The sequence below is a fragment of the Trachemys scripta genome, chromosome 3 (genome assembly GCF_013100865.1).
Source record: "Trachemys scripta elegans isolate TJP31775 chromosome 3, CAS_Tse_1.0, whole genome shotgun sequence".
Lineage (NCBI taxonomy): Eukaryota > Metazoa > Chordata > Testudines > Emydidae > Trachemys > Trachemys scripta.
Window position 1 is genome coordinate 10009125 of NC_048300.1, and position 17599 is coordinate 10026723.

At 44.0% G+C, this 17599-nt stretch overlaps 1 protein-coding gene across 1 annotated transcript in view; it reads left to right on the top strand.

Moving 5' to 3' along the window:
- PLCB1 (phospholipase C beta 1) overlaps nucleotides 1-17599 on the top strand; it is a gene marked incomplete in the record, with an annotated part of 630990 nt that overhangs the window by 168382 nt on the left and 445009 nt on the right. The window contains 1 exon segment of the mRNA XM_034764106.1: nucleotides 6840-6908. Within this exon segment, the coding sequence (XP_034619997.1) occupies nucleotides 6840-6908 (69 nt within the window).

The window sequence follows — 17599 nt, forward strand, 5'->3', positions numbered from 1 at the left end:
ATGCACAATCTAGCCCTATATGGATGGGTCTCTGTCTCATTGGATAGTTGAAAACAAACGTAGCAGGATTAATATTCATTTCTTAGCGTTTTTGTGGTAGCTAAATTAAGAGACATTATTCTCTTGCAAGATTAATAGCTCACAGTGTGGTTACAGGTGTCTACTCAATGCAAGGCTGGACTTACAGTGTTTTTGCTTCTCAGTTGCCATGGGCTTCCATGGCTCATCTAGCACACGGTATGGTTCCAATCCTGTGCCCATTGATTTCTGTCGCAGCAGGCTTTAGACTGTCAATTTTGCAGCACTTGAACCGCAGCATTTTTCTGCCAAGTAGTGAAGAATGGAAGCATATTTTGGCTTCACAAAAAACCTGTCTAAAATATATACTAAAATATTAGGAAATTGCCCTCTCCCTCTTTAATGAGTCATTTGGAAGATGAAAGCAATTACTAAAGGTCACGAAGTTCCCAAGGGTTTGATATTCTTGAACCTAGGAACTTCTAAGAAATGTTATATTATGAATTCTGACCCTACTGAATGCAGGCTACGGTGACATTTATGTGGATGTCCTTACCTCATTCTCTTGCCTTTAGATGGCAAATTACAATGGCATACGGGCTTTTTTTCACAATTCAGGAGGCACACGTAAAATTGAATTGCATAAATGTACCCTAGCTGTATGCAGTGTTGCTGTAGCCATGTTGGGCCCAAGACATTAGAGAGACAAGGTGGGGGAGGTAATATCTTTACTGGACCAACTTCTGTTTCTTGTCTCTCTCACCAACAGAAGTTGGTCCAATAAAAGATATTGCCTCACCCACCTTGTCTTTATAAATGTACCGTTCAGTTCTAATATCTGTTAATAAACAAGGACTATGGGGCATATGTTCCCATGGCTCGCGTAGCTGCTTCCTACAAAACCTGCCTCAAAAGTTTGTGCGCTAGCCAAAAAAACCTCCTATGTGCTAGGTTGCCAGACCCAAAATATGGTAACGTGCATAAGGTCTCAGCAAGGATTCACAGATCCCACTCTTTAAAAGTAGGGATCTATTTACATCCCCTCTTCAGATGGCCTAGGTTTTATAAACCTCTCAAAGTATGCCTAGAACTTCACTGCCCTGTTCTTACAATCCGTTTCTTAGAGGGAGCCCCGACTCTAGGATACAAATGCTGGTAATGTTGACTTCATTGTTTTGTGAGGTGTTGGTTTGGTTGGCTCTTTGTTGTTTGTGCTTATTCTTGATGTGTATTATTTGAATTGAAAGGCTCTTGTTATATGTTTGTGTTAGGGGTGGTCTAGCCATTGATTCTCTTTTTAAAATAAAATACTTGGCCAATCCTACAATAACAAGCTTCTGACAATTGCCTGGTGTGTAGTTTTCCATCTTCTCTTGTAATCCCTTTTTCTTCTACTTCTTTCATTCTCTCTCAAGTTCTCGCTGTTACAACCATTTATTTCTAGCAGTTGTCAATCCTTTCAGTTTTCTAAATCCTTCTTCTTTGATTGCGTAAGCGGAATGTCTTTCCTCACGTCTGTAGGTTGCTTAGAGCCACATTGGCACAATGTTGCCCTCCCTCAGGATTTTATCTTGTGATATTTGGTGTTTTTTGGAAAGTCCCAGTGTTGGGAGACCTGTGATTACACAAGCATCTTGGTTTTCATTTAAAAAAAAAAATGTTTCTAGCTCTCATAACTGCAGGGAAAAATAGAAAACCACGAACCCTAAAGGCTCAAAAACCAGAATACAAATAGAACACCCAAAATGTTTCCATCTTCTGAAAGTCTTTTGATTTTTAAGCCCTTCTCATTACTTTTGAGCTCTTGGGGTTGGTAGTAATGCGATGTGGATACCCGAACTCATGTTGAATATTGCCTGATCCCACAAGCAGTCTCACTGAAGTTAGTGGGACTTCTTGTGGGGTGAAGGTATTACTCAGTGAGACAAAGGGGATCACCATGTGATCCTTAACATTTAGGTCTAGATACTAGGCTAGTGTCCATGGATCTATGCTGATTGACACTAGTTGAGGATAAAACCCTTAATTTCAAATAATCTGCATGCTTCATTGTGTATAGTATTTTTTTTTTACCCTGTTCAGTTCTGTTGATAGAGCAGAACTTCAAAGAAAGAGAAAGACTATCTTAGTTTCCATTTCACTCTCTAATCCCTGGTTCTCTTTTCAGTTTCTCGCTTACCGTATCTCCCTTTTGTTAAATGTCCTCTCTTCTCCATCTTTCTGTAATTACATCTACAGTCTAGCGCTCCTCTTCCCATTCTAAATCTTATTCCCATTATCAGTCTGATAAACATTAATGTGACTCTTCGATATTTCATTAGTTTTGTTCTTGCCCATATTTGAGTGTCTCTCAGACATTAAGTCAACAGAGAGGCTCCACATTGTGTCCTTATTTTGCTGTATTCAAAGTCAAGCTCGCTACCAGCCCTGAACATGCAGCTATTTAACAGAGCGCTGCAATTAGCTTCGTTTGTTTCAGATGTTTTTCTTCCTGTCTCCTCCGTTGAGTCTGCCTTTAGTTTTGATACATCCCAAATGGGACTTCCATAGAACAGGCGTTAGAGTGGTTCCTCAGAACAGCTTGAAAAAATAAATAACTTGTATTTTTATCTTTCTTACATCAGAACTAGGGGGAAAAAGAACTTCTTTAATTAACAAAGACTAGTCTGGCTGTCTGCACTAAAAACATTATGCTGCATTTTGAGATGCATTTACAGTGGTATGCAAATATGGCATGAAATAAATTACAGAAGAAATAAAAACGTATGTGAGGCGTTCTTGCACTGATCTGACATCTCTGGGGTCTGGAAGAAAATTCTGCTCAAGGATGGACAAAATGTGAAGAGAATGTAGAAATGTTACAGTAAGACCTAGGATCAGATCCTCAACTGGTGTAAATCGGCATTGCTTTGTTGAAGTCAGTGAAGCTGTGCTGACTTACACCAGTTGAAGATCTGGCCCCATCCCAGCCTGGGGACCAGTCATGCTGGGTTCTGGAGAACGAAACACAATGCACACTGCAGTCTTTGTGCACTGTGGATGACGCTCATGCTTTGGTATCGGGCCCATTGCTAGATCCTACATGACAAGAAGGTGTCATGCAAGTGAGCTTCTGCAGCACCTTTGCACCAGGAGCGGGTGAGTCCCACAGCCAATTCAAAACCCACCTGGATGATTTAGAAGAGGAGCTGCTCCACCTAGACCTAAGTAGATCCAGTAACTAGGAACCTTCATGTGAGGGGCACCAAGGAGCAGCATCCACTCTTCAGGCTTGTCAGCTGGGGTATTAGCCATGACAGCATCATGCGCTGACGCAGAGGGGCTGTGCTTCACTGCTGTGGCCTGCCCTGGTGTTTGGGGGATGGTTCTGTTATCTTCAATCCCCATTTCATTTCCATGTCCTAAGTCTCTTCATGCTTGGTGGGGGTTGGAATTGAACACATAAGCCCCTGTGATGCCCAAAGGCCTTTCTGCTCCCAGCAGAGGTGTATGCGTGGATCTGATCCAATCAATATTCACCTCAATCGTGATGGTGTGTCAGATGGAGCAAGGGACGGGAGGGTGCGGGAGCAGTGTGGGTCTGTCTGGGAGTGGATCTTCAGTCTGGAACTGAAGTGGTGCACAGTGGCTGTTTTGTTAAGAATCAGATACTCCTGAACACTGATTCGGAGGATGGTACAGGCAGCCAGCTGTGAAAAGGATAGGAACTGGTGCTGTCAGGTGAATATTTTTTCCACTGTACACAAGGGTATTTCTCTCTCTCTTTTGACTGGCCCAAGATCTGGCTTACAAAAAATGAAAAAGAAACCAATTGACAGCTACTATAGTATAGGTCACAGAGAAAAAACTGTATTTGGTTTTGCTTTTCACGGTATAGTGGTTTGATACTGTATATAGATTTCAAATTCTCTGAGCATCAACACAGTAATTATTTAAGATAAAAATTCTATTAAACTAGTGTTGCTCTGTGGATAGTGTGGTCTAATTCTTGCTTTAGCATTGTTTATACCTGTAAATGAACAGATTTATGCTAATATGGACTGTTAGTCCTCATCAAGGTGTAACTAAGGCAGACAATAGTAAGACGGACTTTAATATCTTTAAGCAATGTCCAATCAGATCAGAGTTATTTGCCTGAATCTCACAGGATAGTTTGTGTTGCTACTTGGGAAATATGTGCTGCGTGCTTGCAAAGAGCATACAAGTGGAGATAAATGTCTCGTTAAGCACTGTTGTTCTTTCCACAGCAGCTATGTCCATATGTGATGGCCTTCGCTTGTGGGGAGCATTGCCTAGTGGTCAGGCTTAGGGCCTTCAAATTGTGGAGGGGAGGTTGGTAGGGGAGCTTGGGCCCTCCCATTCCACCAGACTCCAGCCCAGAGCCCTGTGAGGACTATCAAAGTTCTAGTAGCCGGGGTTGCCCTCCCTGGGCCACTTTCTACCGTCCCACGGTTGCCCAAAGCTTGCTGTCTATGATTAGATGTGCAGGTGGTCAGCTCACCACTTGGCACCTCCTTGTGGCCACGCATGGCGTGGTAGCTCCCTCTGTCTCGGGGCAGCAGCTGTCTCGTCTGGTGGCTTGGCCCTCAGCCAGGTCAGTTCCAACTAGGGTGACCAGACAGCAAGTGTGAAAAATCGGAACAGGGGGTGGAGGGTAATAGGAGCCTATATAAGAAAAATACCCAAAAATCGGGATGGTCCCTATAATATTGGGACATCTGGTCACCCTCGTTCCAACTCTCTCCCCTGCTGGGGTAGTCCGTAAAGAAAGCAAGAGGAATAAATAAACTGAGTCCATGTGTGGGAGGGAATGCCTCCCTCTGAGGGCGTTCCTGAAGCAGGTCCTCCCTTCTCTCAGGGAGGGACCTTTGGTAGGGAGAGATTCTGCCTTCCCTCAGCTCTTCTCTCAGGAGCTGAGAGGTGCACATCTGCTCTCTTTCCTGCTCTGCCCCCAAGGGAGCTGTTCTGCATCCTTTAACTTCTCCTCCAGTCTGTGCATGCCTTGCAGGTGTGGCGGGGCAGGGCTGGCTCAGCCCAGAGCAGCCCCTTAACCTCTTGTTGCCCAGTGTGGGGTTTGTATACATTAAAGTATTACATTCCCCCAAACCCCACGATGTGCAGTTACACCTACCCAGGAGCAGGTAGGGAAGAGGATATTGATTTTGAGTCACAATCTGCTGCCTGGTTTCCCCCTGCTCCAAGAGGGTGGGAGTCCTTTGTGCCAACCCTAGACCATCATCACTCTGCTCCCTGTTTTTCATTAGTTGTCCCCCATATTCATTTGGTTCCTGAGTCCTGTAGTCCCTCCTGCTCGGCTTGGGGAAGGGGCCTTTAGAAGTGGGCGGGCTTGCACTGACCCACCTCCCGGGTTTTCCAATAAGGCCAACCCTTGACTTGGTGATGGGTACACTTCCCAGCACAATGGTGTAGCAGCAATGCCCTGCTCGTTGGGGGGTGGGGGAGATAGCCAAGGTTCCATTCATTCTCCACATCTTGATCATATGGAGATATACCGATCTCATAGAGGTGGAAGGGACCCCTAAAGGTCATCGAGTCCAGCCCCCTGCCTTCACTAGCAGGCCCAAGTACTGATTTTCCCCCAGATCCCTAAGTGGCCCCCCCAAGGATTGAACTCACAACCCTGGGTTTAGTAGGCTAATGTTCAAACCACTGAGCTATCCTTCTCTACTCACCCGTACAGGATGGGGGAGTACTGGCCCTGCGGAGGGTGCATTTCATGCTGCACTGCTACCCATGGTATGGGTAGTCAGTGCAGGGTAATGGGGGGGGATACCTTTCACCTCTGCATGGGTGTGCAGGACTGGACCCAATGAGGCCCTAGGAGAGTTAAAGTTTGGCTAGTATTAAGGTGGATAGAGCACCTGACTGGGACTCAGGAGACCTAAGTTCTATTTCTGGCTCAACCACTGGCCTGCTTGATGAGCTGGGACAACTCATGTCACGCCTGTGTGCCTCAGTTTTTCCATATGTAAAATGGGGATAATGATACCGAACTCCTCTTTGTAAAGTGCCTTGAGAGCTGATAAAAAGCTAGGTGGTATTATTAAATCTGTGTTTAAAAAGTAAGATTAAACCTTTGGAAAATACAACACAATATTCTCTGTAATTGTTTCCCTATGTAGGAGAGGTCACGTAGCACGTCGTTTTTGTTCTCTTAAGTGCAATATGTAGAAGTCATCTGAAATGTGAGATGGTGGTCGAAAGTACATGATTTTTACTGAGCAGTAAGGAAAATAGTTGCCATAAAATTGATGGTACAAGTTATCACTGAGTGCACAGCATCCTTCTTATTCACACACACTTTCCCATCCATTATCATGTAGATTTTTCCACTGTGAAGTTAGGATGTTCTGTTTGGTGAAGTTCTCTTTTGCAGACGGTAGCCAGCAGCTAATTATTGCGAGACAGGGGATACATAAAAAACAATACACAGAGGTTTTGTTGAAAAATGTGAACCACAGTAGAGTGCTTGGCAACACAAGAAATAGGCTAAATAATTTTGGGTTGAAATGAGTCCCTGGAAAATCAATATATCAAACTGGTGGTGGGGATGGGGTGGGGGGGGGGGAAAGGCCAAAGCAGATATGCAAGGAAACAATGGGACTATATGACAATGGTTCCAATACTGCAACGAGGAATTGTTACCCCTGACCGGTATGCGATGTGCAGGACAGAACCTGCACAGAGCTCACTGAAGGATGAGGTCTAACAGTAGCATTACTAGGGAACAAAAGCGCAGATAGCGAAATGTGCATTTTCAATGAATGGGTAACAATGTGTATTTCAACTTTTCCTTACAGGAGACAGAGCTGCTAGATCTCAGTTTTGTCAGAGATGCCAGATGTGGGAAACATGCCAGAGCTCCCAAGGTAGGAACTGCTGTTGTGTACATACCAGGTGTTGCATTGCTAACTTAGATAAGACGGCTTTGGAAATGATATGCAGCAATTAGAAAAGTTGCCCAACACAAGAAATATCATTTTGCTTTTTTCTTCATTTACACAGTCTGTGAGAAGATGCGTTGAGATGGTTGGGCCACTGAGTGTTGAGCCTGTGTGTACAATTCCAATGAATGTTTTATTTGCAGTGAATAAACAAAAAATTGGAAACTCATGCATTATTTCTAAAGATCCAGTCAAAATGATGGAAGCTCTTAACTTTCCTATTGGTTGAGTGTTTAGTTTAAGTTCTCCCTTGCATTTGGTACTGGATGTTTGCCTGCCTGTTGAAGCCAATTAGTCTTTTTCATGTGACTTCAGTGGTCATTGAATCAGTCCCTATGGATCCAGTTTGGTGGTTTTTTTGTACCTTCCTGTTGAATGTTGCTGGCAGAAATATGTTTTCTGTAGTGTTGGATTTGGACGGATAATTCACATCTGAGTGGAAAATCCCTAGTGCACAGTTCGGGTAACTGGACTGTACCCTAGGGAAATCCACAGAGGTTGTAGAAGGAAAGAAAATCTCTCCAGGGCTCTGGAAATGAATCGCTGCTGCTTCACAGCGGCTGCCGAAGCTTCAGGGTTTCAGCAGCCTCTGGAGTTGTAATTCCTACCCTGGTCTCAGGGGAGGAAGTGGATGATTGATTTGCAGTTGATCCTCTCCTTCTACAGTCCTTCTGTGCTCCACCCAGATGAGTTGCAGGATGCTTTCCCATCAACTGCTCAGGTTTTGTCAGAATACGTTTTAGCAGCATGAGTGGCAGGTTCTGGGTATTTGAACCTATCTGATGGTTATCTTCAAATGTATTTAAATCTGGTTTTCAAAGCTTTCCATATGGTGCCAGCAGCATTTGAAATGCTGAATTGTAATTGTAATGCTACAAAAGTACTTTATGACATCCACATTAATATCAAATTAGTTCACCATGATTAATGGTTTTATGATGAATAGTAATAAAAAATTAACGAGGGCTGGAACATTATTTTTAAACTGTTACCCACCTTTCTATAAGACATTGAAGTTCTTCTAGCAAAAATGTTTTTAGCTAAGATTTATGTGCAGCCATTGATTTGGGGGCTTTTGTTTATTAGGTTACATAAGGGCTGTTTTTGTTATCGTGTAGTGCCAGCTCGAGTGCAGTGGCATTAATTGAAGGGTACCAGAAAACCAGGACTTCCCTCCTGGTGTAATGCCTCGCACCTGTGTGAATCAGCCTGCCTTTCATTGCTGGTTGCGTGGGATCGCTGATTGCATGGCACAATAGATGCAGCACCTGCGTTGGGAGTTTGACAGGCCCCATGTTTACCTGCTGGAGCGAAATGCTCATTTTGGGATCAGCTGTGCCCATTATGCACCGGTCCATGTTTTGGGCACTATGGGCAAAGAGATGTAAATCATGGGCGAGTGTATGTTTCAGGAGACGCTGTGTGACAGATCCACAGTAGCAGCTCATTCTTTGAGATCTTGACATCACTGGTTCAACCCCAGGAGCGTTGGCCCAGATGGCTGCCATCCGAGAGATGTACTGACTCCCAAATCTACCAGATGTGCAGAAGCACTTCTCCACCGCTACACTCCTTATCAGGTCGCAGTGTGCCCTGCCCATGGACCCCCTACTTCCCTACTATTAAGTACTAATGGGAATAATCCTTGCATTCAGATGAGGTCAAGGACTGTAATTGTGGCCAGCCCCTGCATGGAACCTATTCAGAGGAGAAAGTTCCTTGCACTTAGCACCCATGTAAAGGCATAGCACCCATAATCTGCCCATCCTACATCATTCCTGAATGTATGATATATAAGTATTATGGTCCAGATTCTCAGCTTCTGTAAATTGGCGTAGATTCATTGAAGTTGACTTAGACCAGTGGAGGATCTGGCTGTATATGTAGTGCTTTAAGCACTCTCCATACCAGGGACATGTGGTAAGCCTGTATGATCTGTGTCCTGGCTGTCTTAGAGACCATGTGATATTTAAGTCATGGCACAAAGTCCAACGGTTTGTATCGGAAAGAGGATGTGGATGGAAGATTCATTAAATGAGTAGAAATAATATTTCTTTCTTTAATTCCTCTAATTTCTGATGATTTTGAGTATTGCATTTGGTGACTGTGTCCTGCCAGTTTGAGTAAACTCATTTAATTTTGTGTGTTCATAATTACAAATGCTTGTAGATTGGGCCTCTGTTTTACAAGGGCCTGATCCAAAACCCATTTAAGTCCGTAGGAGTCTTTACACCACCTTCAGTGATCTTTAGATCATGTTCAAAGATGGACAGAAATAAAGTGATCATCTGTATCCAGCACCAGCTTTTCGAAGGTCCTATTGATTTATTTATTTTTGTGTTTAAATAATAATACCAAAGATGCCTATACAAGGCACTAAGTACCCTAACACATCATTAGTATTGCAACAAAGTCCCCGCAGCATTCAAATCATTATTTGAAAAGAGGCACAGCCACCCACGTATAAAGAAAACAACCTCCTTTGCACCCGTTCATTATTCCGGGACGCTCTTCCTCCACCCTATCTGAACCCCTATCAAACAAAAGGGGGGTGTTTCTTGGGTCACCTTTAATTACTGAGTCCTTGTATTGTATAAAGTTCATCTTTGGTAGTAAGTGCTGGCATCTTTAAGTACAGGAAGCAAAACTGCTCATTTCTAGGCCTATTTCAAACTCGTCTGTGTGTATTGTTTTCAACAATTGTCTTCCACCAGTCAAAAGAGCCGTATTTTGTGAATTGTTTTGTATGTGTTTTGTAATCTCCAATGTGCCTTCTTAATTGATATAAAAAGGAATATTCTTTTCCTTTGGTCATTTTTAGCCGTAGGGGGAAAATATTCAACTCCTTTTCTCTTCTTTTATAGTGGGTAAGTAACATTGCTAGTCTTTCTGCCAACCTGTCTCACTCTGTCTCAAACGATCATCCTATGTTTTGCTCTGATAACAATCATTAAATCATTAAAGCTAAGCCATGGATTTATGTGCTGTGGAAGGCTGGTAGGGTGGGAGCAGCCTGTGCTCTGGAGAAAGGAAATATTACGAAGGTGGACGTTTTAATACCTGCCAGGACCATAATGTATGGTGCCTGTTACGCCTCTTGGGAAGGTGTAATCTGTAAACCCTTTTATACTCCCCTGTAGTTGTGATAAAAAGGACATTTTCCCTGGACATGGTCCCCCAAGACATGTTCTTTCCATTCAGGTACCAATATGAACCTCATCACCATGGCATTAAGCCTCCTCACAGTCTTTAATATATTTTTCCTCCCATCATCCTTTGAGGCAGGGAAGTTCTACTCCCCTTTTACAGGTGTAGGCACAGGGCAGGTTAAATGCCTTTCTCAGCATCACCCAGGAAGTCAGTTGCAGAAGCCAGGGATTGATCCTAGGTTCCCTGTGACCCAGTCTAATGCCCTGTCCATGACTAGACCCTCCTTCCTTTCGCTGCAGACAGCAGGATGGGCTCCCCATGTCTGCACTCCCGAGCACTGCAGCCCAATTTTGTGGCTCCCCTCTGCTGGGGTGCCTGAGGAAAGAAGGGATCCTTTCACACCCACTGCTTCTCCCAAGCACCCACTCAAGCATTATTTGAACCTTCATGTTTTCCTAGGCTCAGCATCAGCTGCTGAGTGTGAATTACCAACTTCTTGATCCATCTCATTCATTCTCCAGAAATCGACTGAGTATTTTGTTGTCTCGCACACGTGCAATGTGCTCTGCAAGCGTAGTGGGTGAAATCCTGGCCCCACTCACGTCAATGGCAGATCTTTGGTTGGCATCAGTGGGGCCAGCATTTTATCCAGTATCCGGAACTACTGCTCACTGAGACTCCAACAGCGGTATTTGACCACTTGCTCAAGTAGGAGTGGTGCAGACGAGTCTCATCCCTGGAAAGCTCAGGGGAAGGACTGTGCTTCAGGAATAATCTCTCCTAGTATGCAAGGGGACACTGTAGGTTGCACCATACTCCAGATACACCTGGCCAACTATGACTTATGACTCTCTTGGTGCCAACTGGCAGAGGGCACACGGGGTGCATAGAGTTTTACGGCGCTCCCCCTGGATCAGATCCCCTGGATCACTAAAAGGTGGCATGGAGGGTCTCTGCTGTCATCATAATCATTGTGGAGTATATGCATAGATAATATTTACCAAGGTATGTATGTATACTGAAAATTATGTTCTTAAGGTAAGGCAGGTCACTGGATAGGTTCCTTCTAAGCAGGAGATAACCAACACTTCTCTCTCTGTCTGGTTATGCGTGTACTGGGCATTGCATACTGAGCCTGATACCAGTTGAAAGATTGCCAACCCTACAAGAGAGGACATTGCCAGGAAGAAATAAACAGCTGGAGGGAATCCCGTTTACGAGTAAAAGCAATGGATTATGGGGGGTCTATCTGGGAGAGCAGATATAGGTCCACTCTGGGTCTTTCACCTGGACAAGCTGACAACACGTCTTGTCTCATGAGAAAGGGATCACAGCCTGCCTGGCTGGAAAGCTCTGGTGAGCAATACTTTATTAGACATGAGAAAATCTTGTTAGTTAAGCCTAGGCTGTAGAATGCGTGTTGCCATTTTAGGTTATATGTAACCGTTAGTTTCCAATCTTCTACTTGCTATCACTCGCGTCTCTCTAGATCGTTAAATACATTTTTGCTTGTGTTCACTATGAACTGAACTCAGTGCTGTGTGTGCAGCGGAGTGGGGATTGGAGGCCCGGGTGGTAAATTGGGCTGTCCTGTTCATTTGGGAGCAGCGAATTTGTGAGTGTCCCATGGAACAGGGTTGGGACACTTGGAGGGCTCGGTGGGGGGCTGTGCCTATCACTGACCCATAGAGAGAGCGAGGCCTGTGCAGGCCTAGAGGGGAGGGGTTGTGTTGCTCGTGGCTGGTGAAGTTGGGGAGAGCACCCCCTGCAGGCACAGACAAGACTTCCTCAAACGAAGGGGCAGGTGGTAGCGAGGTGCTCTCATAGCCATGGGTACCCCCAGGAAGTGTCACACCCACCCCTCCCCATTCTTTTTTGCCCCCTTTTTCGGATGATGTGTGTCCACAGGACCCTGTCATGATTTATCCCTAAACATGGGCCTGATCTTGCACCTCCAGCTCAGGCCAGATTTCCACTGATCTCAGCTGGCAAGGAAACAGAAAGATTTGTTTTCACTGAATTTCCCTGTTCATTGTCTTCACTAGCGGCGTATGTTGAATGTTCCATATAGGTGAAAGAGGGCTCAGTCAGTCCCTACATGTAAAGAAACTGGGTGAAACTTAGGGGAGGTAAACATGGAAGTGAGGCCCATTGTTTGGACTGTTATTTACAATTCAACAACACCTAAAAGCCCCAGCCGAGATCTTTGGCCATTGTGATAGCCACTGTACATTCACATAGTCAGAGCTCCTGCCTCCTATAATAAATAGGGAAGACAGACAAAGAGTCAGAGGAAGGGAGTGATATCCCCATTTTACAGATGGGGGAACTGAGGCAAAGTTAGATCAAGGACCAGATTTTTAAAGGTATTTAGGCACCTAGAGATGTGGACCTTTAGTGGGACCTTTAGTGGGATTTTGAATGGGAGTTAGGCACCTAGGCACTTTTGAAAATCCCATTAGTGGAGCCTCAATATCTTTAAAAATCTGGCCCCAACTGACTTTGTGGTAGAGGGTTTTAACCACAAGCCAATCATTCCTATCCCCCAATTTTTAAAGGATTTATTCTTTTCTCTTCAACCTCAAAACACCAGACTCAGAAATTATGGCAATATTTCCCACCTAATTGTGGTGTTTGTGCAAAGTCTTATGCTTTAGTTAGAGGGTGCTGGTAACCAAGGACAAACATCAAGCGCCACCAGCATTGCCGTGAATTTGCAAATGAGAAGATAAATTGAACTAATGTTCTACAAAACCCCAAAAGAGACCTTTATAATTGTGAATTAGGAGAAGTGTCTTGATTCCAAATATAATGGAAGATATACAGGGCCGAGGGAATAATAATATGATGATGATAACCTCTGATTTTTAATAAGTTATTAGAATCATTTAAGAAGGAAGCAAAAGTAATTTGGGGAGCAGGAGATTAATAAGCGATTCATCTTTAAACCAGAAGGAATAATTGTTGATGTAGATTCATTTCTGAAACATGAAATGCTTGGGGCCTCATCCCATAGTCCTTACTCAGTCAAAACTCCCGTTGACGTCAGCCAGATTAGAACTCCAGCAAGGGCAGGCTCCAAGCTATTTATGTTTCAGAAATGCTGAAGCGGATTTGTAAATCAATAGTTATGCCTTTGAATTCCTTATTCATTTCCTCTTGCCATCCCATCTACCTGGTAGCAACCTCTGCAGTTTTATTTCAGCGTGAGGGCTGGGAAGGCCTGTTTTTGTTCTTTTACTTGGAATGTTCCATGTACGTGACTATAGAAGAAAATTAAATATCTACATGCAATGAAGAGAAAAATTGGTTCTTGTGCAATAAAACAGACATTGCTGTGAACATTCATATGCTCCGATGTGAGGTGAAGATGTGTCAATAATCTATAAATTCTTAAATGTAGGAACATCAATAATATCATAAGATACTAAATATCAGTTGAACGATTAACTGTTGAAGAATTTGCATCTGCAGTATGCTGATCGGACTGTAAAATACACACTATTTTTTACCATTTTGAAATTCTTGAGACAATAACAGTTTCTATGGAAACTGAAATCTTCATGTAACTATATAAGGGTTTCAGTAGCAAACAGAAATATTAGGATGAGTTGGCGGGGCTCAGGAAGAATCCCTGTGGCAAATGTTCACCTTTTAAAACTTTTGATGCATTTGATTATTGCTTTTTCCCTCACACCAGCATTGATCGTTCAACAGGAAATGAAATATTTTACAATGACAGATGGTAGAGAAACTTGAGAAAATTAAATAATAAATAAATAAAGGGACTGTTCTGAAATCCTAAAATAAATAAGCAGGGCAAACCCCAGTACTTCAAATTTTCAGCCCTGCAAACGTATTTCCAGTTAACATGGTAAAAATCCGCTAAATGCAGTCGTTAACATTTTGAAATGTCAGGTGGGGTTGTGTTCACAACTCTTGTGGTCTTGCAATATTTGGCATTTTTCTCAAAGCTTCTGGAGTCAGGTGACCTGGGGAAAATCTCTAGCTCTCAATTTAAAAAAACAGGAAGTTTCTAGCACTCATGCCTGTGGAGAAAAGCTTGAACATGTGAACCCTAAAAGCTCAAAAATCAGAGAGGCAAATAAAAAGGATCCGAAGTTTATTACTTTTTAAAGTCTCATGACTTTTGGACAGGGTCAGTCATGAATTTGAAATGCTTGGGGGTTTTACTGCGCTCGATTTTCTACTCTGTTGCACCATTTTTTGTCATTGACAAGTGTAATGGAGTGGAGAATCAGGCCAGATGTGTATTGAGATTTCTTTAGCAGTCTCTCTCTCTCTCTCTTTGTTTTTAACCCTGTCTTCTGAATTTAGAAACTGGGATTTTAGAGCACTGTTTCAGACTCATTCAGAGCATGCATAAATAAATAACACATGGTTGTTCTAACTTATGGATAAGGTCCTAACTTCTGATACAGATGATCAAATAGGAATTACAAGAAACCATCGGGATAGTAAATATAGTTGAGGCATTTGACTTCTGTGTGAACCCTGTCCTGAAGCAGGATTTGACCACTATTTTATGTTTGCAAACATGGTCTGGTGCTTTGTGGAGTGTATACTTTGGGGGAAGTTTCTATAGCCTCACGTTGAATGGGGTCTGATTTAAGGGAGTGAGTGTGATACCAATGAAATATGAAAGTTCGTCTTGTTTTGGGATGTTTCTTTCTCTCTCTTTCTAACTCTCTGATGTTCATTTGATTCCCAAAAGAGCCAGGAAGGAAATGTCTGCACTGGAACTGGAAGGTATAATTTCCAGCTCCACGAGACATCCCTGCGCTAAGTCTGATCAAGCTAGCGGGCTAAAAATAATATCGCTGTGGCGGTGACAGTGGCAGGACGGGGCCAGTCACTTAAGTATGGCAAGCTGCCAAGCATGTTACTCCGGTGGCCTGCCTGTTCCGCCGCTTGTACCGCTGCATCTACAGTGCTCTTTCTAACGTGCTAGCTTGATCAGAGATAGCATGGGTATGTCTACCTGGGCTGGAAGTTACACCCGTCCAGCTCCACAGTAGACATACCCAGATTCCTGATGCCTAGGAATCAGTCATGTTGCTTGAACCACCAATTGACCCAAAAAGATAGGGGCTAATTGTCCTTGTTAAATTCTCAACGAGCCCTACCTGGCCTCTGAAGAAAGTAGATTCCCGGGCCAATCAGGACCAGAGAGGGCTGGATAAAATCAGCTCCGCTGGCTTCAGGAGAGCTACCATTCAAATGTTGGAAGCTACTGGCCTCCTGCGTCCAAGTCCTGGCAGTTAAGCTGCGGGGGCTGGAGCTGAAACCTTGGAGGACAGTAGGCTGGAAAACCACCAGAAGGGGCAACTGTGATGATCTAATCTGACCTCCTGCCATAGAACTTCCCCAGAATAACTCCTAGAGCACCCAGTATCAGGGGGTAGCCGTGTTAGTCTGTATCTACAAAAACAACAAGGAGTCTGGTGGCACCTTAAAGACTAACAGATATCCTAGAGCACATCATGGGTAGTCTGCGTTGTGACTTGGATTGGGATGTTTTTGAAATGTTTTGGCATGTGTCCTCTCCCAGCTCAGGGAAGGACAAATAAAACTTGTATTCTACCCTCTAGGGAGAGAGGGAAAGCACCTGTGACTTTTGTAATTTTGTGTGGAAGCCACACCCACCACTCAAGGTGGCCCTGTGACAAGAGTCAAGTTATATTTTTATCATTTGAACAAAAGAGGCTTTTGTTGTCTTTATCACATTTGAAAGTCGGAGCGGTTCTTTTCTTTGTGATCAAGGCTGAAGTAGGGCAATTATGCTGTGTTTAATAGCCTCCCTGATAAGACAGCATGAGGGAAATGGCACATTGCCTTTTTTTTCTATGCTATAAATCCCCTAGAAAAGTTAGCGCCCGACTAGAATTTTATTGGAAGGTAGATCAGGCCCTAGTTTTGCAGCCCAGCAAGATTTCTGCTGCTCTGCCTGTTTCAAATGTTGGCATCGCTGCTATTTGTATCCCTTGATAAATTCATGCCATTTTTCCCTTCAATAACCTTGGCGTTAAGTTAGAAACTCTTATGTAAATTACACCTTAGTAGGGCTCGATTTCTGCCAACAATAAATAAAAGCAGATTGTGCACATTTCCCACCTTCTCTTCACCCAAGTTCATTTGAATTCACTCTACTTAAATACAACAGTTTCATCTTTAAAAAAAAACAAACTTATTTGTTCTTTTCTTGCATAGCATTTCAGTTTCACGTTACATTTAACTTTCATTATTGTTATTTTCCCCCCTCTGGTAGTTGGCATAGCTGTAAAAGGAGAGTTGTCTTCAAAAAGCAAAATAAAGATGTCAAGAAGTCTTTCCTCTGCTGCAGAAAGTCGGATACACACCATGCTGTGTGTGTTTTTCGGAGGGAGATGTTGATTTAAACAAAAGCAAGTGTGATTTTTGCTATGGGTTGGAATTGTCTGGTACACTTTACACCTGAATGGAATTTTTACCTTGTGAGTTCCCAGTCACATGACACTGGAGTTTAAATAATTGGAGTGCAGCAAAGGAAGTGATAGAGGAAGTTTGCTTTTAGAGCATGTTCCCTGGAGAAGAACACATTCCTTGCTTGTGAATTCTTTGCAAGGTGTGGAGGAGAGGTCTTTGTGGACAGAGTACTTGAGATGGGTTTAGGAAGGTGCAATCAACTGATAGTGAACTAGAGGGAGGGCTGAAAAGGAAATACTGGATTTAGGCCATGTCTACACGAGCACATATGTCAGTAAAACTTTTGTCGCTCAGGGGTGTGGAAAAAACGCCTCCCCGAGTGACATGAGCTTTGCCAGCATAAGCATTGTGTGTACAGCGCTGTTGGCGGAAGACGCTCTCCTGCTTACCTAGCTACCGCCACTTGTTGAGCTGGTTTTAATATGTTGACTAACGTGGCTACGTGAACGTTCTGACGGTGGCACAGCTGTCTCGGTACAGCTGTGCCGCTGTAAGCTTGTAAGTGTAGACATGGCCTAAGTCTGCCCAGGGATGAGTCTGTGTTGGGGAGTTCACCTTGCTTACCTCAGCTGTCCGCACAATGGGTTGGAATCCTTTGACTTTCAGTGGGACTTGTGTTCCTCAATCCCTTAGACACTTGTGAAAATCTCCCTCAGAACTGTACCAAGGTGATGAGAAGCGTGATGAATCCAGACGATCTACAGCAGTGATACTCAGACCTCAGTGGTTCAGGAGCCAAATTAGTGATCAACATTACACTGGCGCTTTACAGCGCTGCATTCGCTGCGCTCGGGGGGGGGTGCGTTTTCACACCCCTGAGCGCAGCAAGTTGCAGCGCTGTCAGGGCCGGCTCTAACTTTTTTGCTGCCCCAAGCAGCAAAAAAAAAGCGCCACCCCCCCGAGCCCCCCCCCGCCAAGCGCCGCGCCCCGCGCCGCCCCCCCGCCGAGCGCCGCACCGCCGGAGCCTGCCCCCCCCCCCC